At 44.8% G+C, this 25,436-nt stretch overlaps 1 protein-coding gene across 1 annotated transcript in view; it reads right to left on the reverse strand.

The window, feature by feature from the left end:
• The window catches only part of COG2 (component of oligomeric golgi complex 2), a 338,118-nt gene that overhangs the window by 52,517 nt on the left and 260,165 nt on the right, over window positions 1–25,436 (reverse strand). Inside the window, exon 15 of the mRNA XM_086927350.1 lies at window positions 23,464–23,606. Within this exon, the coding sequence (XP_086783476.1) occupies window positions 23,464–23,606 (143 nt within the window). The remainder of the gene's footprint in view (window positions 1–23,463; window positions 23,607–25,436) is intronic.

Genomic DNA, 25,436 nt, shown 5'->3' on the forward strand with positions numbered 1-25,436 from the left:
CGAGGGAAAAGAAAGTTATGCACCAGTGGAACTCAGCCAGCTGGCAGCCGAAGTTAAGATGCTCCTGGGAATCGACCTGTTACCCAGCAAGACGAAACTGACTTGTACCTACAACTGTTACAATTTTATTTTACTGCTGTGTACCCTATTGTACTCTGTAAATCTTATGCCATGGGAACTAGAGTGTAAGGGGTGGGTACGAAAATTGAATATTAAGCCTGAGAAAGTCTATAATTTAGATGGTGTGATGACTTAACTTCCTCCTTTGACCAGTCAGAACTTGGGGATTCTTTCACTTGCAACATTGGGGGGTGGTACACTGACCCGAAAACAGTACAACTAGCCTAGGTTTAGCTAGAGAAATTGTCCGACTTGTCCGAATAGCTGACCTGTCACTGACCCAACGAACTCTATAGGGGACTGATACAGAGAGCTGCGGAGCACTCTGTCCGAATTTCCACAGACCCACTTGGGGTTTTGGGAACCTTAAGTGCTGGCGAAGCACTTTGCTGGGAGATTTGAGAACCCAATCGGGGTTATTGGCATATTCCTTGCAGAGAGGGAGTAGCGCGGGCGTTGCAACCGAAGCTGCCGGTGTTGGTCGTACCCTTTGGTGAGCCCGGTCCTGATCCAAATCCTGGGGTTATCCTGTCCTGACTGTCCATGAGCTGTACCTGCTCGCCTACTGGCAGCCTAAGTTCTTGAGGTTCCTTTCCCGGCCTTTTCAAACTGACCCGTGGCCAGGGTTAGTCTTCAATCTATCCTAGGTAAATATAACTGAGTGTGGGTGTTCGTTTCCCAAACTTCCATCCTAACGTCTCGAATAAAGCATAATTGCATACGTTCCTTTTTCTCCCCTGACTTTCTATAAATGAGATTTTTCATGCATTATTGTCTATTAGCATGTTCCACTTTTTCCTACCTTTAGTCATAATACTGAATAGTTTGCATATATAGTTTATTTTCCATTCTTACCCTCCCTAAAGACATAAGCACATCTGGATAAATCAAACTGCATGAGTTTCGTTTTCTCTGAACCGTTAGTGAATTTCGAAAGTCTACTTGATTAGTATGTTCCCTTTCTTTACCCGCCTTTAGTGAAATTGTGAAAGTCTGTTAATCTAAAATAGCGTGTTCCTTATTTCTCCTTCCCTTTATTTTTTCGATTTCTAAATGATTCTTAGCTTTATTCATAGCTATACGATAGTTCTAATTCTAGTTATAGACCGTTTGATCTGTGTAAATTTGTGGCTCATGGCATATGATGATGATGATGATGATGATTAGATAAAGGTTTTGAAAACTTCTTGAGTCGGTGGTCATTATAAAGAGTATAAACATTATTCAATGTGTATATGGTATTTGTGTTGTCTATTTGTCCCACAGCTAGCTCCCTGATCCATTGTGATCTTAGGTACCTGTGACGAGGATTGGTAAGTCAGGTACACGAAAATAGACAAGTAGTGAAACTGAATTGCTGATAATAGTGTGTAGGTTACCAGATTAATGTGTAAATGAGAAATTATTTTTATGGGTCCAAGTGTGCACTATTTGGTAATAAAAGTTAGTCGGGTGACCTGCGCGCTCTATCATGCTCCCCAACCCTTGTGGGCTTACACCGGTGTTGAAGGTCAGCGTTGGAGTGTTAAATGGTCTCCCTAAGGGGACATTTTTTGATTTCCACCATTGAATCTCCTTTTGTATTTTTGCTGTGACAAACACTAGATCCTCCCAACTCCCGGTGGCTAGTCACCATTTGTCGCAGATCCATTCCGAGAAGTGGCGCATGTGCAGTCTCACATGCATTATGAGTGGTATGCAAGATGCCATCATGCCCATTAGTTTCATGACAGTCCCCACTGTCAGAGAACGATCCCTCTGGTAGAGGTCAGTCTGCTCTGTGATCGCCATTGCTATCTTTGGTACTGGGCATGCTCGTGCTGTTCTGAACCAGGAAGTAAAGTGAGTAGTTTCCCTTGTTCGCTTCCCTTTTAGGTATCCTTTCGATGGCTTTCTTCTGTAAGAGTTCCTTGACTTCTTTTCTGAGTTGTATGATCTCTTCTCCTTGAAACCTCTTTGATTTTGGGGGAATTTGTGGTGGGTCCTTCATTAATTCTATGTAGTATCCAAAACGTATCATATTCAAAATCCAATTGTCTAAGGTGATTTTTTTTATTACCACACCTGTGTGTAATCTCCTATCCTGCCTCCCTCTCTTATTTTGTGTTGCTGTTCCTCCCCTCCTGAGCGATCTGGCCTCTTACCCTTCCTCGTCCACGAAAGGGCTGTCTAGCAGGGTGGTCCCACTGTTGAAAAAAATTTTTGTTGCGTGGCTTGATGTGAGCTGCCCTGTACTTGCTGTTAGGCCCCTGTAAATTGTGTTCTGCCACTGGGCCTTCGGGATACTATTCTTACTCTTCTGAACGAACCCCTGAATTGTAGTGCCCCCATTGCCTTTGCCATCTTGTTATCTTCTTCAAGGTGTTGCAGGGATTCATCGACCGCCTGTCCAAACAGGGTGCCTCCAATTAACAGCATGTTAATTATAAAGGCTTGTACTTCTGGTCTTAACGTGGTGCCCATGCACATATGCTTACTGGCAGTGTCTGCTGCATCCAAGGCTGATCTCAGGCAGGTGTTTGCAATGTTTCTCCCCGCATGCATCAATGCCTTGGCCCTATTTTTGTACTTGTACTCTTCTGGGGGGTGTTGCATAAGGGACTCCATCTCATGCCATTGCTAATGTCCATACCTGTTTAACAGGGCATTTAAGTTGACAATCCGCCACTGTGTTGCAGCCTCCCTCTCCATTTTCCTTCCCACCAGGTCCAGTCTATCACTTTCTTTTTCAGCCAGTGGACCTGTGGAGGTATGTACATTGTTTCTCTTCTTGGCAGTAGCAACAGTGATTGAATCCACAGGATGTTTCCCTGGATGTATTTGGGAGTACAAGGCTTAAATGTATTTTCTACTCTGGGTGTAACAGCCCTTGCAGTGGCTAGTTCATTGAATGCCTCATTTCCCTCGCTCAATTGGCAGGGGAGCATGGGTAGATAAGCTTCCTCTTGTTTTATGGCATTAAGGTCTCAGAGGAGAAAAAAGTAGACTCTGCTTTTCTCCTTATTTAGACCCCAAAAGTCTCTGCAGCCCTCTTTATGAGACTATTGTAGAGGATAGATCATCTGGTGGAGATGGCCTCGAAGGGTAATTGTCCACACCGGTGTTGAAGGTCAGCGTTGGAGTGTTAAATGGTCTACCTAAGGGGACATTTTTTGATTTCCACCATTGAATCTCCTTTTGTATTTTTGCTGTGACAACCACTAGATCCTCACAACTCCCGGTGGCTAGTCACCATTTGTTGCAGATCCATTCCTAGAAGGGGCGCATGTGCAGTCTCACATGCATTATGAGTGGTATGCAAGATGCCATCATGCCCATTAGTTTCATGACAGTCCCCACTGTCAGAGAACGATCCCTCTGGTAGAGGTCAGTCTGCTCTGTGATCGCTATTGCTATCTTAGGTACTGGGCATGCTCGTGCTGTCCTTGAGTTTATGGTTTCTCCCAGGAACACGTTTTACCGGTTCTTGAGACAAGTTCTTGTGGTATATGGTGAAGCCCTGTTGTTGCAGTGTGGTGATTGCTATTTGAGTATACTTTTGGCATTTTTGTTTTGATTGTGCCTTTATCGCCAATCCTACAAGTATGGGTAGATATGGATACCTTTTCTTCTTAGGTGTGCAGCTACTGCTGCAAGGTACTTTGTGAAGACCAGTGGAACTGATTTTATGCCGAATGGTAACACTGTGAATTGGTGGTGCACCTTGTCCAATACAAAACTAAGAATATTTTTGTGTTTTTGGCTCATAGGTTTGTGTAGGTAGGTGTCCTTTAGATCTAAAGCTGCCATATAATTCCCCCTTCCTTAGTGGCTTGATTACACCTTGGAGTGCTGTCATCTTGAAGTGTTATGTACAAATTCATTTGTTTAGGAATCTGAGGTCCAGGATTGGTCTTCAAGTTAGATCTTGTTTCAGAACCAGGAAGTAAAGTGAGTAGTTTCCCTTGTTTGCTTCCCTTTTAGGTATCCTTTCGATGGCTTTCTTCTGTAAGAGTTCCTTGACTTCTTTTCGGAGTTGTATGATCTCTTCTCTTTGAAACCTCTTTGGTTTTGGGGGAATTTGTGGTGGGTCCTTCATTAATTCAATGTAGTATCCAAAACGTATCATATTCAAAATCCAATTGTCTAAGGTGATTTTTTTTTATTACCACACCTGTGGGTAATCTCCTATCCTGCCTCCCTCTCTTATTTTGTGGTGGCATGTGCTTTTGTTGGGCAAGTTACTCGTCTGCTGTTCCTCCCTTCCTGAGCGATCTGGCCTCTTACCCTTCCTCGTCCACGAAAGGGTTGTCTAGCAGGGTGGTCCCACTGTTGGAAAAAGTTGTTGTTGCGTGGCTTGGTGTGAGCTGCCCTGTACTTGCTGTTAGGCCCCTGTAAATTGTGTTCTGCCACTGGGCCTTCGGGATACTATTCTTACTCTTCTGAACGAACCCCTGAATTGTAGTGCCCCCATTGCCTTTGCCATCTTATCTTCTGCAAGGTGTTGCAGGGATTCATCGACCGCCTGTCCAAACAGGGTGCCTCCAATTAACAGCATGTTAATTATAAAGGCTTGTACTTCTGGTCTTAACGTGGTGCCCATGCACATATGCTTACTGGCCATATCTGCTGCATCCAAGGCTGATCTCAGGCAGGTGTTTGCAATGTTTCTCCCCGCATGCATCAATGCCTTGGCCCTATTTTTGTACTTGTACTCTTCTGGGGGGTGTTGCATAAGGGACTCCATCTCATGCCATTGCTAATGTCCATACCTGTTTAACAGGGCATTTAAGTTGACAATCCGCCACTGTGTTGCAGCCTCCCTCTCCATTTTCCTTCCCACCAGGTCCAGTCTATCACTTTCTTTTTCAGCCAGTGGACCGGTGGAGGTATGTACATTGTTTCTCTTCCTGGCAGTAGCAACAGTGATTGAATCCACAGGATGTTTCCCTGGATGTATTTGGGAGTACAAGGCTTAAATGTATTTTCTACTCTGGGTGTAACAGCCCTTGCAGTGGCTAGTTCATTGAATGCCTCATTTCCCTCGCTCAATTGGCAGGGGAGCATGGGTAGATAAGCTTCCTCTTGTTTTATGGCATCAAGGTCTCAGAGGAGAAAAAAGTAGACTCTGCTTTTCTCCTTATTTAGACCCCCAAAGTCTCTGCAGCCCTCTTTATGAGACTATTGTAGAGGGATAGATGATCTGGTGGAGATGGCCTCGAAGGGTAATTGTCCACATCTTCTTCTAGGGACTCAGTGTCTAGGTCATGCCACGATTCTTCCTCGAAGCCTCTTGCCTCTTTAGCTTCCTCTAGTTTGTAGAACTCTTCCTGCTTCTCTTCGTGAGGTTCTGGTGTTGATGGGGCCTCCAAGGAAGACTGGTCATCCTCGGTCTCGGATAAAGGTTTTACCGGGATCCGAAATCCTTCAAGGAGTTGTAGAACTTCTTCTTCCTTTGCAGGGGTGCATCCCTTTTGGCCTTGGGGATTTTCTTTTTTTTTTTTTAACTTCGAGCTTTGGCAGGTCTACTGCCTCTGGAACCTTGGTGTTCTCTCTCGCTCCCTCTGAAGCGGATGGAATGGTCATAGGTTTCAATAGTGTCTTACCTCCATCTGTATCCCTCGGTCTGGATCCATTTGGCTTCTTGGGTTTCGGGTGACCTTTGGTCGAGGAGTGTTTAGATGCCAAGTCTGCCTTGTTAGACTTATTGTCTGAGGGTTTTGGCTCAGACCCTTTTGACGGTTTTATTACCTTAGGCTTCTTTTCAACATCCTCCGCCGCTTCTTTTTACTCTGCCTCAGCTGCATAGATCTCAAAGTCGGACTCCCCTCCATGCCCTGTCTCGGCTTCTTCTATGTTCTTCTCATGGTTGCTGGACAAGTCGAGGTCCTTCAGCGAAACCTATGACCACTGAGTGCTGGCCATGGCGGTCTAGTGTTCCAGTCCCTGTCTTCTACACACCTTCAATGTTTTGGGTATGAACGCAGCACAGCCCTCGTAGGGTCTCTCTGGGCAAACTTGTGGTGGCAGCTGGGCCAGAATTTAAAGGGGGTATTTTTCATGTCCCCTATCTGCCTTTACTTTCAGGCCATGTGGCTGGTGCAGATGAGGTCCCCCGTCAGGTGGAAGAGAAACGGTTCCCTTTCACTCTCGTGTTGATGACCCTCTCGTGGTCTTCAGCAATTCTGTTAATTTTCTTCAAAAACGTTCTCTTTCTCAAGAAAAAAGAATCTGAAGATGGCAACTGTGCACAGGAATGTTCGGTGTGCCATCTAACGTCACAAAGGGGATGGACCAAATGGTGGTCAACAACACCCACAGAAAGTAATAAACTGGAGTTATGAAATCAGAACTATAAAGCACCTAAATGAAATAAACACACATTGCTCCACAGAGAATAGGTGTGCAGCAAAGTGTTTAACTCAACACAGCAAAGCTTCCTAGATTTTTGTTTCCAATGAATCATAAGTTGGACATCTGACTGATTATCAATCAAACATGTCAGATTACTGTTGACGAGTTCTCCTAATTTAGCAAAACTTTAAATCCCTACCAAACACTCAAAGCACAAAGAGGCATAAGTGGCTGTCCTCCTCACAGCTGCTCCTACAGTGGTACCGCCAACCAATTCTTATACTTCAATAGCCATAACTGGAGAACATTCATACAGAGAGACACAGTGCAGCAACTACAGATGCGACTCAAAGTTATAATGTAGAGGTGTCAATAATTTAGATCAAGAACTAGTCACAGCAAACGGAAAGCATGGCCTTCAGTAGAGTTGCATATGCACACCATGTAATGCTGGTGTCACCCACGGCTCTACTTGCAAGGGGCAATCTGAAGTCTGTGACACTCACCTGCCAGTTAAGACTAGTCAAGATGAGTGACAGTGTTAAGCCACGTAGATCTCTTCATTTTTCCTTTTCACCTTAATTTTATTTGCATTCATTTTTACTCTGAGATCCATAGTTCAGATAAACGTCTTATTTCTAGATCCCTGTTGCTGCCTTGCTTTCTCTAATAATTTTATGTATCACTTACCAAGAACCCAAACTCTATGGTGACTGAATTTTGAGATGTCCTATTTTTGCAGTTTATTTAAATACCACAGCTAATAAATAGTATATTTGCAACTATAGTTTTGTTTCCAAGGCTCTGGATGATGTGCCAGTGTATTCTGATACAAGCAATCACTTTGTGTGAGTTGAATGAAAAGGTGGAGACACAAGTAAGTTTGTTGCACTCAGGTTTCTCAGTTGGGCTCAATAGATTGTCGCAATGACAGTACCAGGCCCTCATAAATGCGTACTTCACGATCAGTTGTGGATAACACCTCTGGATGAGCACATCATCTGAGCGTTGACCCATCCACGGACATCCCAATGTTTTCTATTAAATGGGACAAAAATGTAAGGACCATCTAGTACACTTTGCTGGCCCTACTACCACTAGAGTAAATATAATTGACAATGCATGGAGGGGAGGCACCCCAATCAAAGGCCATTACAACTGTGGCACTTGTGTGGTGTGTAATTACACAACAAACACTAAAGTTTTTAGTCGCCTTCCTAACGGAAACATGGATGAACGCTTCCTCCGCCCCTGACATCGCCATTGCCATCCCCGATGACTATAAGATCACACGCAAGGACCGCACCGACCATACAGGAGGAGGAATCGCTATCGTCCATAAGAAATCTATCCGCATCTCAACCAGCTCTGACGCCAACCTCACCAACTCCGAACACCTTCACTTCCAGATCCACATCGACCCCAAGACCACACTCAGAGGCACCCTCCTCTACAGACCACCAGGACCCCGCGCAAAATTCAGTGAAGACATCACGGACTTCATCACCCCACACGCGCTCCCCTCCAAAGACTACATCCTTCTGGGAGACCTCAACTTCCACCTTGAAAAAATCAACGACCGCAACACCGCCACCCTCTTGGACAACCTAGCCAACCTCGGACTTAAACAACTGGTCACTTCCCCCACCCACATCGCAGGTCACACACTCGACCCCATCTTCACCTCCAGCAACCATGTCTCCTTCAGCCACACTACGGATCTCCTCTGGACTGACCACAGCTGCGTTCACTTCACCTACAACAAGCCAAAACCCACCAACCACCTCCAACCAACTCTACAAAGAAACTGGAACAAAATCACCTCGGAGCAGATCTCCACATCGCTCCTTCAAACCTCCCCAGCCCTCTCTTCTAACGCCAACGAAGCCGCCTCCAACCTCACCCTTTGGTTATCCAACACCGCCGACACCTTAGCACCACTGAAGAAACGTCAAAGCAAACCTGGCAGCAAAAAGGCCTCATGGTTCAACGATGATCTTAAGAAGTCCAAGAAACTGTGCCGCTCCCTTGAAAAGGCCTGGAAAAAAGACCCATCCACCAGCAACAAAGATGCCTTCAAAAGCGCCATCCGTACTCACCACCAACTGATCCGTAAAGCCAAGAAAACAGCATTCAAGGATCGACTTGACAACAACGCCCACAACAGTAAGGAACTTTTCAACATCGTCAAGGAATTTTCCAACCCCTCGGCCAACTCCAACGACATCACCCCCTCTCAAACCCTCTGCGATTCCCTAGCCTCTTTTTTCCACAACAAGATTGCTGACATCCACAACAGCTTTGACAACCAACCCGGAAGCCAACCCACCCTACCATCAGCTGTCCATCTTCCCCCCATTAACACCCTTAACGCCTGGAACCCTATCTCCACTGAGGACACCATCCGCCTGATGAATTCCATCCACTCTGGATCCCCCACAGACCCTTGCCCTCACCACATCTTCAACAAAGCAGACTCCGTCATAGCTCCGCACCTCCGAGACGTCATCAACTGCTCCTTCAACTCCGCTACCTTCCCAGAACATTGGAAACACGCTGAACTCACCGCCCTTCTGAAAAAACCAACAGCAGACCCCACCGAACTCAAAAACTACCGCCCCATCTCGCTTCCTCCATTCCCGGCCAAAGTCATCGAGAAAGCTGTCAACAACCAGCTCGCCGCCTTCCTCGAAGCCAACAATTCACTCGACCCCTCACAATCTGGCTTCCGAGCCAAACACAGCACAGAGACCGCTCTCATCGCAGCAACAGACGACATTCAAACTCTACTGGACAATGGAGACACAGTCGCCCTCATCCTCCTCGACCTTTCTGCAGCCTTCGACACAGTCTGCCACAGCACCCTTTTACAACGCCTCAGAAACATCGGAATCCAAGGAAAGGCACTGGAATGGATCACCTCGTTCCTCACCGGAAGAACCCAGAGAGTCCGCCTCCCACCATTCAAGTCCAAGGCCTCTGAAATCATCTGCGGCGTACCACAAGGATCCTCACTCAGTCCCACCCTCTTCAACGTATACATGAGCCCCCTCGCGGCCATCGCCCGCCAACACAACCTCAACATCATCTCTTACGCAGATGACACTCAACTGATCCTATCTCTCACCAAGGACCCCAGCACCGCCAAAACTAACCTTCACGAAGGAATGAAAGAAGTCGCCGAATGGATGAAACAAAGCCGACTGAAACTGAACTCAGACAAAACAGAAGTCCTCATCTTAGGTAAATCCCCCTCTGCATGGGACAACTCCTGGTGGCCAGAAGCCCTCGGAAATGCACCCATCCCGACAGACCACGCACGGAACCTTGGCGTCATCCTGGATTCTTCACTCTCAATGAACAGACAAGTCAGCGCCGTATCGTCTTCCTGCTTTAACATTCTTCGCATGCTCAGAAAAACATTTCGCTGGATCCCCACCGAAACAAGGAAAACAGTCACCCATGCTCTGGTCACGAGCCGACTGGACTACGGAAACACCCTCTACGCAGGTACCACCGCTAAACTCCAGAATAAACTACAACGAATCCAAAACGCCTCAGCCAGGCTCATATTAGACATCCCACGCAACGAACACATCTCTGGACACCTTAAAGATCTCCACTGGCTACCCGTCAATAAGAGGATCACTTTCCGACTGCTCACCCACGCACACAAATCACTCTACGACATCGGACCAGACTGCCTCAACTCTCGACTGTCCTTCTACACCCCCTCCCGCCAACTCCGCTCTTCCAGCCAAGCCTTCGCCACTGTACCTCGCATCAACAAGACCACCATGGGAGGCAGATCCTTCTCTTACCTGGCTGCCAAAACTTGGAACTCACTCCCCGCTTACCTTCGCCTCACCCAGAATCACCTAGCGTTCAGAAAGCAGCTTAAAACGTGGATATTTGACAAATAATCATCCCCCCCTTCCTAAGCGCCTTGAAACCCTCTGGGTATGTAGTGCGCTATATAAATTTTATGACTTGACTTGACTATGCACGGACCAACTGATGTTACTCTAAAGGACTTCTCCAATTGTAACTCGACCAATATAATTTATTGCATAAGGTGCCCCAGCAATAAAATCTACATAGGGCGAACAAAGCAACCCATCAAGGCCCTCATTGAACGGCACAGCAGGATTTGCTGCATGATCCTCACAGCCCCACTAGTACCACATAATATGGTGGAACAATGCTATGCTGATGATATCAAGTGGCAAGTTCTGGATATTGCCAAGATCCATTCTCGTGGTGGCGACCTCGCTCTGATCCACCAGATATTCGAAAGCAAATGGATCAGCATTTGTAATTCGACCACTGAATGACTGAACTCCATTGAAGAAACTTTATTTCCCAAAACCAATAAGGCCAATATTTCAGAGGCCCCCGTGCTTCCATGTACTATACTTTCTGCCTTTTCTCCAAGGTATACCTAATTGTAGATTCTATTGCACAAATTCTTATATTGTTCTTCTATAATATTTTCATGCATGGTCCCATGTTTCCCTCGACCTATGTTCATGTGCATTGTTTTACAATATGGTAACCACACTTAACATGTGAGTGGAATGCTTAATGTTAGCTTGGCCCTTTTGGGTCTACAGATCCTCTGTCCCTTGTGCACCCATATCACTGTTTAATGCAAATACTTCCGCCTGCACTTCCCCTCCTTTTATCCCATTTTATAACATTTCTAAAAGGTGTGACTAGGCCCCAGTCACTTCCCCGCCGTAGCAGGTTCCACCACATAATTTGTATCCACATGGATCTGATTGTGAAAATGGTTTTCACATTCACATTCCAACAACTGTAGGTAAAACCATAAGAGTGTCCACTGAGCCGTGCATGCCGCCACCACCAGTGGAGAGCTCGTCTGGCCATGCACCCTAAAGAGTAGTACGTATTGAACCTGGCGTTCCACATCACCGATTCTGACAGAGGAGACGGCGTCTCGAGTCCCTGGCCTCAGCAACGCTGACCAAATGCTTGCTTACTGAGACGCGCTTCACGGAGGGGAAACCTCTGTTCCCACGCTCTCACCGCTCCACACTCTGCCAACCCAAGAGCAAGCGTAGTCCAAAGTGTGTGATTGAGTAGCCCATTCAGCTCTCCCGCCACTCCAAGCACCGCTTTTTGGTGCCTCCACACTGATTATCGAAGTAAGCTGCCTAGGGTCGCTGCACGATCACAGTAAAGTCCTTTACAGTATTCTGTGTTTTTGAGTAACTCACAATCTGGTTTTACTCTAACAGTCTCTGTTTTGCAGGCAACTATTGATTTGCACTTAGAGTCAGAGAGTACAGCAATGCTGACGGTTTGTTTTTCCTGCATGTAACATTAGGTGATTATATATTATACACAGTTCACTACAGTTTTCTCTGGTAGTGAGTAAACTCACAACTTCGTTCCTACTTCCAGTCCCAGTTTTGCAGGCATTTATTGACATACACCTAGATTCATAGCATACAGCGGTGCAGACACTTCGTTTTTCCTTCAAGTAACATTAGGTAATTGTATACTCCTCCTTAGCATGCTCTCTGTGCATGCCTCGCCCAATTAATTAAGGTTCCTCCTCTCACCTCAAAGCCATTCATCAATAGTAAGCATGCTCACCTGCATGCCTTACCCTTCCATTAGGGCCCACTTCCACAGTCACCTGGTAATCCCTGCCTCCCTCATTGATTTTTCATTTCTTTTAACACAGGATACCCCACTATTGCCAGCCCAGATGAGAGCCCTACAACCAGTTGTGGGTCGAAACGCTGTCAACATTCCAAACAGACAAATTTGCCTATTTCCTGTAAACTATTGATGTAATCATTTTGAGTGGTTGTCTGATGCTCAAACAGCGTTCATTCTTTCTGTATATACTTTTGTGTTTGTTAATTATTTTTGTTGTGTTTCTTTGCACTTGGGACCTATTGTATGGATGTTTATTCACTCTAGACGTACTAATTATGTTAACTGGGGCTATAGGTTATTTAAGAATTACACTTAAGAAACAATAGCAAACTCACTTCAGTTCTTTTGTGTTAATTGTGATTAATATTATTTGCTGGTTACTTTATGTGTGTGACTGTCTGTGACATTTTTAATTAAGTTAGGTATTTTTTCACAAACCCTTTGTTACCTTTTTCCATATCTTACAATCTATCTTGAATATATTATGTACAAAATTAAATTGAATAGTTACCTATGAGAACCACTGTAGCACTTAAGAAAGGGATCTCTAATTTGAGGCATTTTCATATGGTAAACGAGACCATTCCACAGAACAGAGATGTGGAAGAGCTGGGAGGAATCTGCAGGTATATTAAATATCCACCAGAAAGAGCAGTAATTTGTTTTGCCCGATGGATACTTCTAACAGCAGATTCCTCACCTTTAGAACTGAGCCCAAAGCAGTACCTTCCAAGGTAAAGGCTCTGTGAAATGAGCTCAGTCAAAAAAGTCCTGCGGGCGAAAGGGTGAAATGCCTTTCCCACTTAGCTATCAAGGCACTAGTGCTTAGTGAACATGTGCACTGACACCCAAGTTGTGTCGTGACAAATGTCAATGGCAGGCACTCAATACATCACAATAGTTGCAGTGCACACCTTCATTCTTCCTTTTTTACTTGTTAATCCATAGTCATCACAAACTGTCCATTTTGCGTGCTCCCCGAGTCACGTGATCCACCCTGGTTTCACGCTTTTTGTTAGTCAACATGAGCAAATTGTTGAGCAGTATCACTCCAAACCCGGTGCAGAGCTTTGAAAAGTGGATTATCCCACTGTTTTAAGTTTCTTGAGTTTTTAATGATGATCAAAGTACTCCAACATTTTTGATAAACTTTGTTTATTGTCTCAGTTTCTTTCACATGCGAGATGCTAACGGATTTTACAGCTTCATTAAACCTGCCGCGCAGGTGCAAAATTAGCGCCGCGCAGGCGCGGCGGCCGGGCCATGACGGAACCGCTCCGTCATCAGCACAGCTCAACTGTAGCTGATGACGGAGCGGTTCCGTCATCAGCACGGGAGGGGTTAATTGTGATTTCTTTTCATTGTAGTGAACCCCTGAAGAAGGGCTTTCTAAATAGCCCGAAATGCAATGGGTACAACATAGAGTAGCTACTGAGGATGTTTTTATGTATTTTGGCAGGTCCGGAAGAAGGCCCGGATGGACATATCCGTGGCATGAGAAGCTGTAAAACCCATTAGCATCTCACGTGTGAAAGAAACTGAGAAAATAAACTGAGTTTAACAAAAATGTTGGAGTACTTTGATTAATCATCGTTAAAAACTCAAGAAATTTAAAACAGTGGGATAATCCCCTTTTTAAAGCTGTGCACCGGGTTTGGAGTGAGACTGCGCTCCATTTGTTCATGTTGACTAAGGACAGGCACTCCACATGCCAACAAAGTGTTGGGCGCCCTGGACGTGGTGGAATGGGCCCTCATTCCTTCCGGTGGCTGCTTTTGGCCAATGCGTAGCAACTCCAAATGCAAAGAAATATCCATCTAGACAGCATTCATTTCTGGACCACCTTACCTATATTTGCCACAGAGAACCCCACAGAAAGTCAATTGTCCACCCAATGGTGTTTGGTGCGATGGATGTTAAGGCTTAAAGCTCCTTTGGAGTCAAGCCAATGGAGTCTCTGCTCCTTTTTCAAGGGTGAGGCGAGGCAAAGTACATTAGAAGAATGATCGATTTGTTAATGCATAAATCAGTCATGACTTTTGGCAAGAAGTCTGCCCTGGGCTTCAGCACCACTTTGTCAAGAAAAAAGGAGTTGTAGGGCTGTTGCGCTGAGAACTTAGATCTCACTCATGCAACAAGCTGAAGTGATCATGTCGAGGAAGAACGTTTTGAGGGTAAGAAGGTGCAAAGAGCAGCTGTGCACAGTCTCAAAGAGTGTAAACATGAGAAAAGTTAGAACCAAATTAAGGCCCTACTGTGGCATCACACACGGTTCAGGAGGGAACGTGTGTGTTAAACCTTTAAAAACTGCTTAATAACAAGTGTTTTGAACAAAGACGGGTAGTCCAGTAAACACAGAAAAGCAGAAATGCTGGTAAATAACCTTTTATAGTAACTACCAGCAGGTACTTGCAGGGTTAAAGACAAAAGAGATGATAAAAAATCCAACAGCTTGCCTTGCAGAGCATCTGTCCTGCGGATGCCACACCAGGCTAAAGGAGGCCACAAATTTGTCTCAGCACCCGGATTATACTGACCTTGTGGAAGGGCGTCTGCCAGCCAGTCAGGACGGCATCCAAAACTTAGGTTGACAAGTCAAATGCCATCACTGACAATGCTCAATCTCCAAGCATGGAGCTGTAGATTACACAGATTTGGGTAGAGTACCTTACCCTGTTGCTGCAACATAAGATCTTCCTGAAGTGCTAGCACGATCGGAGGGCAGACGCACAAGCTCAGGAGTTCCAGGTCCTCTCTCCTGATCCACCCTGGTTGTTCCTATTCTTCTTCAGAACTCTGAGCACGAGAGGCAGAGGCAGGAAGGCATAGACGTCTCATGCCCAACCACAATCAAAATGTATTCCCTAGTAAGAACCTTTGCAGAAACTACAGAGAACTAACGTTTGGACACTGCACGTTCTGGGCAATGGCGAATATATGTAGCCGGGGTTCGCCCATTGCAGGAGGACAACCGGTCACATTCATGATCAACCAGGTATACCATAAAATTACAACACTGGTGAGAAAGATTTCTGGCAATGGGTCGAAAGGCACACAGAACTGCGCTGAGCACTGAGGCCCAGCTTTACTTGAAGAGATCTAAGGCAAAATCTGTTTTTTGCCACACAGTCAGAATCCATCAAAAGGTGTATCCATAATGGGTGCCTGCAAATCTCCAGAAAGGCCTGTGGATCGCATCCACACATGGCGAAGGAGCACCACACTAGTGCAGACTGCTCACCTCAAACAATTGGTAGTATCCAGATAAACCTAAATCCCTTAGATGGATGCATCCTGAATGATTTGACCCAAGGACGCCCATTCATAGGGTTGGGACAAACCTGTTCAATCTCATGGAATTGAAACACTTATATGGCCTAGGATTTCCCGTAGTCATTGTTTCTGACTGCTCTCACATGTTCTGGATTCATTTCTCGAAGAGGCCTTTTTGTGCTGCCCACATACAGTTTTTTGCAGGCACATATCAGTCATAGATCATATTCGTAATGTTAGTCCGATTCTTACACTCCACACTTCCATCAAAACTGAAGGATCTATTCTTATCGTCCGCCAATCTGCATTCAACACATCGTCCACATTTATAGAAACCTTCAGTCAGTTGGCCTAATCAATCAATATGCCTATTTCTAAATGGGCAGCTTTGGCAAATCATGTTCTTAATTTTCCTCCCCTATGAGAGGTGATACTGGGATAGAGGGTGGGGGCTGGATGGTTAAGGGGGTAATCTAATCCTTAAGAGCATCATCATGAGTGAGCATATGTCGGGTGAGGGTTACCCACCACCTGGAAGTCATGGCAAGGGAACCCAGGAGGCATGAGGATTGGATAAGAGAATTTGGTAGGCAACCCAGAGAAGAACGCTTGAACATATTAGTCCTAGACACGCCTGGGGGGAGGGTTAGAGGATTGGGGCTGCCATTAGGCGGAGGGCGGAATTATTCACTGCAATCATACCTGTTGTGGACTTAGCAACTACCTGAGACTAAAGATCTTGAGGTTACATTAAGTAAATATGGCTATTGGTATAGCAACGAGGAGCTATATATGTGTCAAGAAAGAGCCTCGGTTTGTTTACACAGCCATGTAAATGTATGAATAATATGCAAATGTCTGTAATGTACAAGTACGCATTTCACAAATGCCACATAAAGTTTGTTTACAAAACAAATGAGTGAGCATGTGTCAATGTCTGTTCAAGGTCTGGCTTAAGTCTGCCCACTTCCTGACCAAAACACGTAAAAAACATAATTATCTGTGTCCTGGAACTATCCCTAGTTCTTTTGACTCACAATGTGGACTCATGTTTCAATTTCAGGGCCTCGCTCCTTGCTTTCTTAATCAGGCCATGGTATTATTCCCTTCGAAGGATTCTGCTTTAAACATCAGTGATGAATTAGTTGTCCACACAACAATTCCTTCTCGCTCTAATCATTTCCCCATCTGATCCGAGAATGCAGATGTGAACTGGTAGCATACAAGACAGAATTACACAATGCTCTTTTGAGCTACATCTCACTTTACAGCTTCTGATGCTTGACATAAAATTCTATGTCTAGAAATGTGATTTGTGTTTCAATATGTTATGTTATGTTATACCTGGTTTTGTATAGCGCACGGCTACTCAGAGAGTGTCCCGGCAATATATATCAAAGTGAACCTCATAGTGTAATCATAATGTATTGTATCAAGCCCACTGCCTCCTGTAAATCCATGTATAATCTGTCATCATCATCATAACATGGGAGAAAATCATTACCATCATGACAACTGTCACATCTGAGTGGTGGCAAACTCTTGTCAGAATTGGAACCAAATAGCTAATGGAAATAATCTCTATGTTCCTGAGATAGCGTAGGTAGAGCCTTACCGGACAGCCAGTTATTGATTAGCTGTTGGTCCGGGACTATGTCTTCCTGGTACACTGCCCTCATAGCTCTTAGCAGTTCAGCTCTACGGCCTGCCTCTGCCTTAGTACCTTCCCCATGAAAAAAAACAATTGATGGACAGAATGCAGAACAATGTCATACATTAACCCCAGTACAGCGATCTGGGCCTAAATCCATTGTTATATATAGATGGGTCTGAACTGAGATGGCAAAGTGAGCTAAAGAATGATGATGGATTCAACCCAGATCTGTGACTTGGGGTGAATGTCTGAAAAGTTTCAGCGCTACGTCCATCATCTCCTTGTGTTTGCTTTGTTCGCCCTAGTTGGCAGGGTATGCCCAGACGTGGCTCCCTTGCTCACTTTAGCAAAAAAGGCCACAGCACTCCGAAGTAAATAAAATGTAATGAATTTGTAAGTGCAAATTAATCAATGTAAGGGGAATCGAGATGTACGCCTCCTGACTGCGAGGCGCTGCTGCGTAGAGTCAATCAAAAAGAATCTTACACAGTGTAAGATAAATCTCGAATCCTCCTGGCGCGCTGGATACACTTAAGAATGGTGAAATTCAAAAGTAATCTCCAGTATTCTTCTTCTTAGTAAATGGTTTATTTTGAACCAATCTCCAAAATATTAAATCATATGTTGGATCATTTCAAAACGATAGTGAAACATTGCTGCATTTCAAGAACACTGTGTATATGTACATCATTCATAAATGTATCCCCCATGCATTTTGAGCGTTGCTCTTTAACAGGGGGATTGTCGCTTGGTCTGAAAACAATGTGCGCGTTAGTAAACCGCGAGTCGCGGATGAGTACAGCTGTACACATCAGCGACACGCGGTATACTAATGCTCAAAATGCATAGGGGATGCATTTATGAATGATGTACATACACATCGTTTTCTTGAAATGCAGCAATGTTGCAATATCGTTTTGAAATGATCCAACATATGATTTAATATTTTAAAAAGAAGAATACTGGAGATTACTTTTGAATTTCACCAGTCTTACGCGTATCCCACGCGCCAGGAGGATCCGAGATTTATCTTACACTGTGTAAGATCCCTTGCTCACTTTGTCACTGGGTTCAAGCTAGCCTGGCTGATGAAGGGTGTTACCCAGAAACCGGTCCCAGGATGCTTGTTTCCGGTTCAGGGAAGACCTGGCTTGGCAGTTCGGGCTGGACTGTTCCCAAGAGGCACAGGGTCAAGACTGATTTGCATATAGCTGGGTCTGAACTGGGGTGGCGGAGTGAGCTAAAGAATGATGATGGATTAAACCCCGATCTGTGACTGGGGGTGAGTGACTGAAAAGTTTCAGCGCTCTGTCCATCATCTCCTTGTGTTTGCTTAGTACCTTCCTCATTCCTGCTTCCACTAAAGTGTCTATTCTATTCCCGGCCATCTCTTTCTTGGTCTTCCACACCAGAAGTGCCTCGCTCTTCCTGCCATACTCAAACTGTTTCAATGTACTGGCATTCAACCTATCCCACATCTTTTGCACAAGGGCAGCCCTTTACTCACCCTGTAAACTTTCAAGTTCACCCCCCCTCTGATAATGTCTAACCAGAAATTAGACAGGCATGGATCCCCCTTTCCTTCTGAGCAATCTTACTCAGCATCCTGTTCCTAAAGGCTAAATGACTAATGTAAGCAGCTATAATTATGCAGCCTCTGAGGTATGCCTTGTAGGCAATCCCAGACCTTCTAACCACTGGCACTGCCACTACCACTCTGGAAGAAGGCAATGGACTTGTGGTTTAAACTATATCTAATATTTCGTAATGCAGCAGCAGCATTCTATCTAGGGTCCACCTGCCTCTGGATTTTGACACTGGAAGCCTTATGATCAAATGGACTGCAGAATGGTCTGAAATGGTAGCCGATAAATGTGATACTGATTTAGTGAAATAGGCTAATGATCTATCAAGAAGAAAGCAGTTTATGCGGTAAGAGTGTCCATACTTCTTGCTATAAAAGTTGTTCTTGCCAAATGTCTACCAAAACCAAATCACGGATCACATCTTTAATCCTGGTTCTCATTTTCATCATAATGGTACATCTGGCATTGGATGTCCTATCCTATTTGTTATCGAAGGCCACACTGAAGTCACCACATATGGGGAGGCAGACAGTACCAGATGTTGCCCTAAAATATTCAGCTTGCTGGGTTCATCACAGTCAGGCCCGTAGAACCCTGCGCATGTCCACACAAACCCTCTTTTTCTATTGTGGCATGTAGCCACCTTCCTGAACAGTCAGCCTCATGGGTTAGTATCTTAATTCCCCATTTATTCTTATTTAATATAGCCACACCTTTGGTGTTGCAAGATTGTTATTAACCTACTATATCCACAACCCAAGAATATCTCCAGAAGACTTGCAAACACCTTGATTTCCTCAAGTGCGTTTCTTGTAATATTATACCTTGGGCTTCTGGCAAGCAGACAAGATCAATCCATGCTTCCTTTAAGACTTCGTGTACTAACCGTAGTTTCTTCATGGCCCTTAGACCATTCACATTCCAGGTGATAACATCCACATCTATCCCCTGCATTTGTATCTCCATTGCCCTAAAGTCACTTATTAACACTAAAAACTCCCCTAGGAATTCTTTTAGTGCACTGAGGACTTAATCTAATTCTAGGATGGCAGTAGTACAGATATTATCAATATATCTGCAAACCACGTTGATCGTGTCAAGTCACAGCCTTATGCATTGTTGTCCGATTCCCTGACGGTATGTAATCTGTAACATGAAGAACACAAAAATCTAACATGAGCCTTGAAACCTATATGGACTAATAACGAAGTTAGAGGTATATAGTACCGATTGTGAACCACCCATAGGTGTGATGGAGTGGTTGCGGTGAATGGGGTGGGGGGTCACGTCAGGAGGAGGGGAAGTCCCACTGCAGGAATGCACACGACAGTCATGTGCATGACGTACCTAATCAGTCAGACTTCTCATCGGGAGGGGGGGGTCCTGAGGGGTGGTAAGGAACGCATCTCATCTCATTGTGCCACGATGGGGCACCTTCGCAAGCCCTGTATTTCCTTGTGGCGCAGTACAGCTGTCTCTGCCAGTACCCCCTGGAAGGTCACACTCTGCCAGTACTCCACTCCAGACAACAATGAGGCCTTCCAGTGCATGACGATGGTCCGCTTAGCAAGCAGTAGTGCCAGGTTATTCAAGCGATTAGCGGCTCCACCCATTCTATGGCACCTGGAAAGACTAAGCAAGTCCTCCACGGCATGTGACACGCACATGTATGGTTAAAAACCTCCACCCATAATGCTCTGACGGACAGTTCCAGAACATATCGACCATATCCGGCACCAGGGCCTGGCAACAAGGGCATTACGGAGACGCAGTCGGGTATATCATATGTATCTTTGCTGGTGTTAAGTAAGCTCTATGTAACATGGTAAACTGCATATATTGAAAGTGGTCACTGTGCAGAATGTTTCTTGAAGTCTGTCTCACTCCTTTTGGTTTAATGCACATCCGACCTTCCCCTCCCAGGCTTGCCGAAGAGTTCCCAACTGGTTTGAAGTGGTATAAGGGAATGGCCCTCGTTAGCCATGTATTAAATCTTTGCCCGTTACCCATTGTGTTAAGGACCTGTGTCAGGGGGTGTGTTGCTGGTTCTGTATCTGTAACGCCCAACATGAAGTCCAGCATCAAAATGAGACGTCTGTGTGGCAGAAATTGATCCACCGGAAGACCGGTCTGCTCCACCAGGAGGCCAAAGGGTTCCATCATGGAACAAAGATCGGAGTGTATCCACCTCTGCCGCTCCTTAAAGTGCCAATCCCTCCCTACCCAGGTTAGCTCGAAACTAACGGATAGAGCCCAGAGGGATTTCGGAAGCATAAATCTCAAATCCAGGTGGAACCTTGAGCGCTCTACACTGGCATTCATGTGCCACTCAAATGAGGGCGTTCGAAGACGCACACTGCGCTGAGCCCAGAAGACACAGTTCCTGTACAAGCCTCAACACCCTCTGCTCCCACCGGGCTAGATGGCACCCAGCTAGCCAATAGGTTGACCACTGGAGCTTTGCTGCCAGGTAGTAGTGTTCAAACACCGGAGCTCCCAGTTCCACACGCTCCTTTGTCAGCTGCAGTTTGGCCAGCCCTACTCTACATCTTCCCCCCTCCTCTAATACACACAAGGCAGCCCAACTTACAGTACCAGATTACCTTTTGGTACATGAGAGCACATTCATCGCACAAGTTGGCATTGTGCCTTGAGTCCAGACACCAAAGATACACCATCTGCGGGTCTGTTCTGACATTTGTCTTTGAAAGTCATTGAATAGTTTGCACCCTGTAGTTTTACGTGGGAACATTTGAAACATTAGTTAAACAAAAGAAAAAGGGAGCAGAGCTCCGAATCCACGTCCAAAGGCGCAAAAAGAAAAGAATAGATGTTAGTGGGCAGGGGCGGCACTTATGTGCAGCTCCACTCTGTGACTTCCAGGACAAAACAAATTCAATGCAGAAGTGTACAGCACCACCTAGATGCACGGAGAGAGTACGGCTATGAAATCTTAAGGATCCATCCTGGCTTCTGGGGAATATTGTAAAGGTGAAGAATCTGCAGTTAGATGTATTGATCAGAATAAACCTAATGAAGTCTCACTACAACTGTTTAAGCAAGTGATAACTACACCAACCCTTCTCACGACTGTTCTAAAATTCCCATTGACTAGAGACTATTTTAAGCAACATCTACTATATAAGTTACAGGCATGTACACGTGTTAATGTTGGATCAGGTCCCCCAACACAGTGTGGGATAGACTACAGACATATAACAAAGGATTTATTCAATCTTGTTCGTCAGGAATAGACTTTGTTGAAAGGGAGCAAGAAGGCAAATTCCAAAAGGAGTTAAAAATAATCAGCATCTACATTCTAGATTAGAATAATCTAATGTACTCTTTTAGAATAACATTTTAGCTAAGGTTGACAGGGTTAAAGGGCAAATTAAAGCCATCCTTGCTGCTAAACTAGGCAAAATAGTAAACATTTAAAAAACTAAAATTATTTAAGTTAGTGCAAAGTCTGACTACCTCTTAACTTAATTAAGAAGCGTGAGTTCCAGGGCTACATTTCTACAAGAAACACGTAACCCAGCATGCTGTCTCTTGTAACCAGATCAGTTCATGGTCCGAGCTGCAGTTTCTGCAATGTCTTTATTTACCTATAGTTGCAGAAGTATCACATTCTATCCCTTGAATAGCCAAGTAAGGAATTTCTCTAGAATTACTCCTAAGTTGTTTCCAAAGTTGTTGTGTGACACAGCTGATACAATATTGATCTGTAGGTGAGAGAAGTGCATAAAGTGAAGAAAGCAGAGAACCTGGACCTGTCCCTTCTCCAGTGGGTTCTAACAAAACAGCAGACTGGGCTGGCAAATTACCAGTAACAATGCAACGCTCATCTTTCGGTGTCTTGAGCTCAGGGTCCAAAGTTTTGAAAGTAAAGGGCTCAGCACAAGGCCTACTCTAAAGGATCTGTCCAAAGGAATTTCAACCCCTATAATCAGGATATAGCTCCCATAGTCTTCACTAACTTCTAGTAAAATAAATAATTCAGCCCAAACTATCTTGTCTCATGTGTAAGGATTTATGCTAGGAATTAACTGTGTCTGTAGGAGAAAATCAAGCACCACTTGCAAGAAGGATGCAAAGGTCTACTATTTAGTTTTACTCCATCAGACAGTATTCCTGCTATTCAGTTAAAGAGAAAGAACACGTTCAGTGCAAAACCGAAAATTAGAAAGAGCTGGTTACGGAAAAGGAAACACAAACCCGCCTCAAAAGTGAGGGAAGCATAAAGAAACTTTCTATTTACTGTAAACCCCCCAAATGGTTTGTTTCTGCTACCACTTAGTTCAGTGTGATGTCCAGTGCCTGGAGGCGAATGTCTGCAACCATTGCTTTCAATTAGTCACTCCCAGTCAAAGATTTAAAAGAAAAAAAACTAAAGCACATGAATGATGCCATGTCAGCAAAAACAACAAAATATATCCTATAAAATTATATACACATAATAGAAATATACAAGCCTGTAGAGATTGTTCAAATAATGCCAGGATGATTAAAACTGACATAGCCCCCAATAACTTTTGAGTGAGATAACCTCAGGCTGTCACAGACTCGTGTTCGCCAAAAATCATTTTGGACCAAAAAGTAAAATAAAAGGCACAAAATAAAACCATTGTTCTGTTCTGGTACATACAAGTAGTCCAGGATGCTAGGCCAGTAAACAACCAATGACCTACTGACTTTATGCTTCATATTTGATCATTTTTAATTTGCTTTTATTTCAGTGATCACAACAACTGCAACTTTAGGCAAAGAAGAACACAATTGTGTGGTTCTGGTCCATTCACTAACCTTATTGGTCCTTCTGTACTGCCTTGGAACATCCAGGGCTCCTTTAAGACAGCTGAAAGAAGACTCACTTAAATCCTGGCTAATCCGGTTACTTAGAACGGGCACACATGATGATAAAGAATTATGCGAGTCTTCCAATGCTCCTAAAAACATATGAAAATCAATGTTAACAAAACGAGTCTGCTCGGACACAAACAGCATAAAATGTGATATAACTTCATGAATGTTTAAACCCTTTGCTTGGTGTAAACATCTGCAAATGCTTTATACTGAATGTATCCTTAGTTTCAACGTGATCCCCTTTTATTGCCATACCTTCATGAAAACACCTAGGATGGAAACACTTGTAGGGAGTTGGGTATGTGCTGCAGTACCCCCACCCACCTTTTGCCTGCCATTTGATGCAACTTTGACTCAAGTGTACTGGTTTCCTGCTAACCAGGTCCCCAGTACCAGTATACGTTCCCCAAAAATGATAAACTATTTACCCTAATTGGCAAAACATTTAGCACCCTCTGTATGTCCCTAGTAAATGGTACCCCTGATACTTAGGGCCTGAGGTACTAAAGAGTGTCCCTAAGGGGAGCAGCTTGAATTGTGCCACCCTAAGGGATCCCTCACCAAGCACATACAAGGCTGCGATTGCAGGCTGCATCTCTTGGTGCAGACAAAAATGTAAACTCGACATGTCACATATCCTTGTGTGCCATGTCCCCTACACTGCATGTAATATTTGTAAGTCACCCCTACAACAGGCTTGACAGACCAAAGTCAGGGTGCTGAATATATGTGAGGGCATTCCTGCATGAGCAGAAATACATCTGTGCTGGTCAGTCCTATTACTGCCAGTACAACGGACCAGGGAAGCCATTTTATAACATGTGCTGGACACTGGTGAAAACGAGTTCCCCAGCTACATGATGGCTTCACTGAATATAGGGATGTTTGGTATTAAGCATCTTGTATTGATAAACCCAAATTGATTCCAGTGATGGATCTACTAAAACATGCACCCAGTGGGCACCTTAGAGGCAAAAACCTACCAGCCTCCGGTGTGCTTCCTGACTGGTTTCTGCCAGCCTGCCACCCGAGACACTGTTCTGACATCCTAGGGTGAGAGCTTTTGCTTTCAGGAGATGCAGAAAAAAAAGCCTGTCCGGGATGAGGCTGTAACACCCCGTCCCACAGAATGACCTGATGATTAGCCTTCCTAGGCCGGCAAGCCTTGAAATGCAAATCTGGCTCTCCCTCACATGAGAGGAAGCCTACCCCCTTATTCAGAGCCCCTTCAGAACCTGGACAGGTGGGAAAATAGGTATGCCACCCGCAGGCTAGTACCACCCCTAAGGTGGGCTAAATTGAGGTGGACACGATTTTTCAGAAGTACCCATATTTTGATGGCACACTTAGGAATTCTGGGACAGGGTTATGCCCACTTTCAACAGGAAGTGGTCATATACGGGGCATAGTGACGCCAAGGGTCAGTAGCCCATTGGCTACTACCCTACACTCCCCTAATGCTCCTAAATTGAGTATTTAGGGGAGCCTCTAGCACTCGAAGTGCGGATCCTAAAGACCTGAAGAAAGAAGTTGGATGAGAAGAGTTGCACAGCAAGAACAGAAGACCCAGCAACTGCCCTGGCGCCAACCTTGCCGACCTGCCTGCTGACTTCACCTATTGCATCAAAAGTTGACTGGTCCTGCAGCACCTGAGTGCCCAAAGCCCGGGAGACCTGCCAGCCTTCACACAGGAACCAAGACCTCCCGAGGAACAACGGAACAGTCTCCTGTATTCTGCAGACAGCCAAAGAAAGACCAAGAGGACTACAGCCCCGCCAAAACCCACCGCCGATAACCAGCATATGATTCTCCTCTCATAGGTTAACATTGCAGAACTCAGAAATTCCATTAAGTGAAGATTTTCTAAACTGAAAATTATTCCTATATAAAAAAATACTAACCCAAACTATTTT

Source organism: Lissotriton vulgaris, chromosome 6 (assembly GCF_964263255.1).
Source record: "Lissotriton vulgaris chromosome 6, aLisVul1.2, whole genome shotgun sequence".
NCBI lineage: Eukaryota > Metazoa > Chordata > Amphibia > Caudata > Salamandridae > Lissotriton > Lissotriton vulgaris.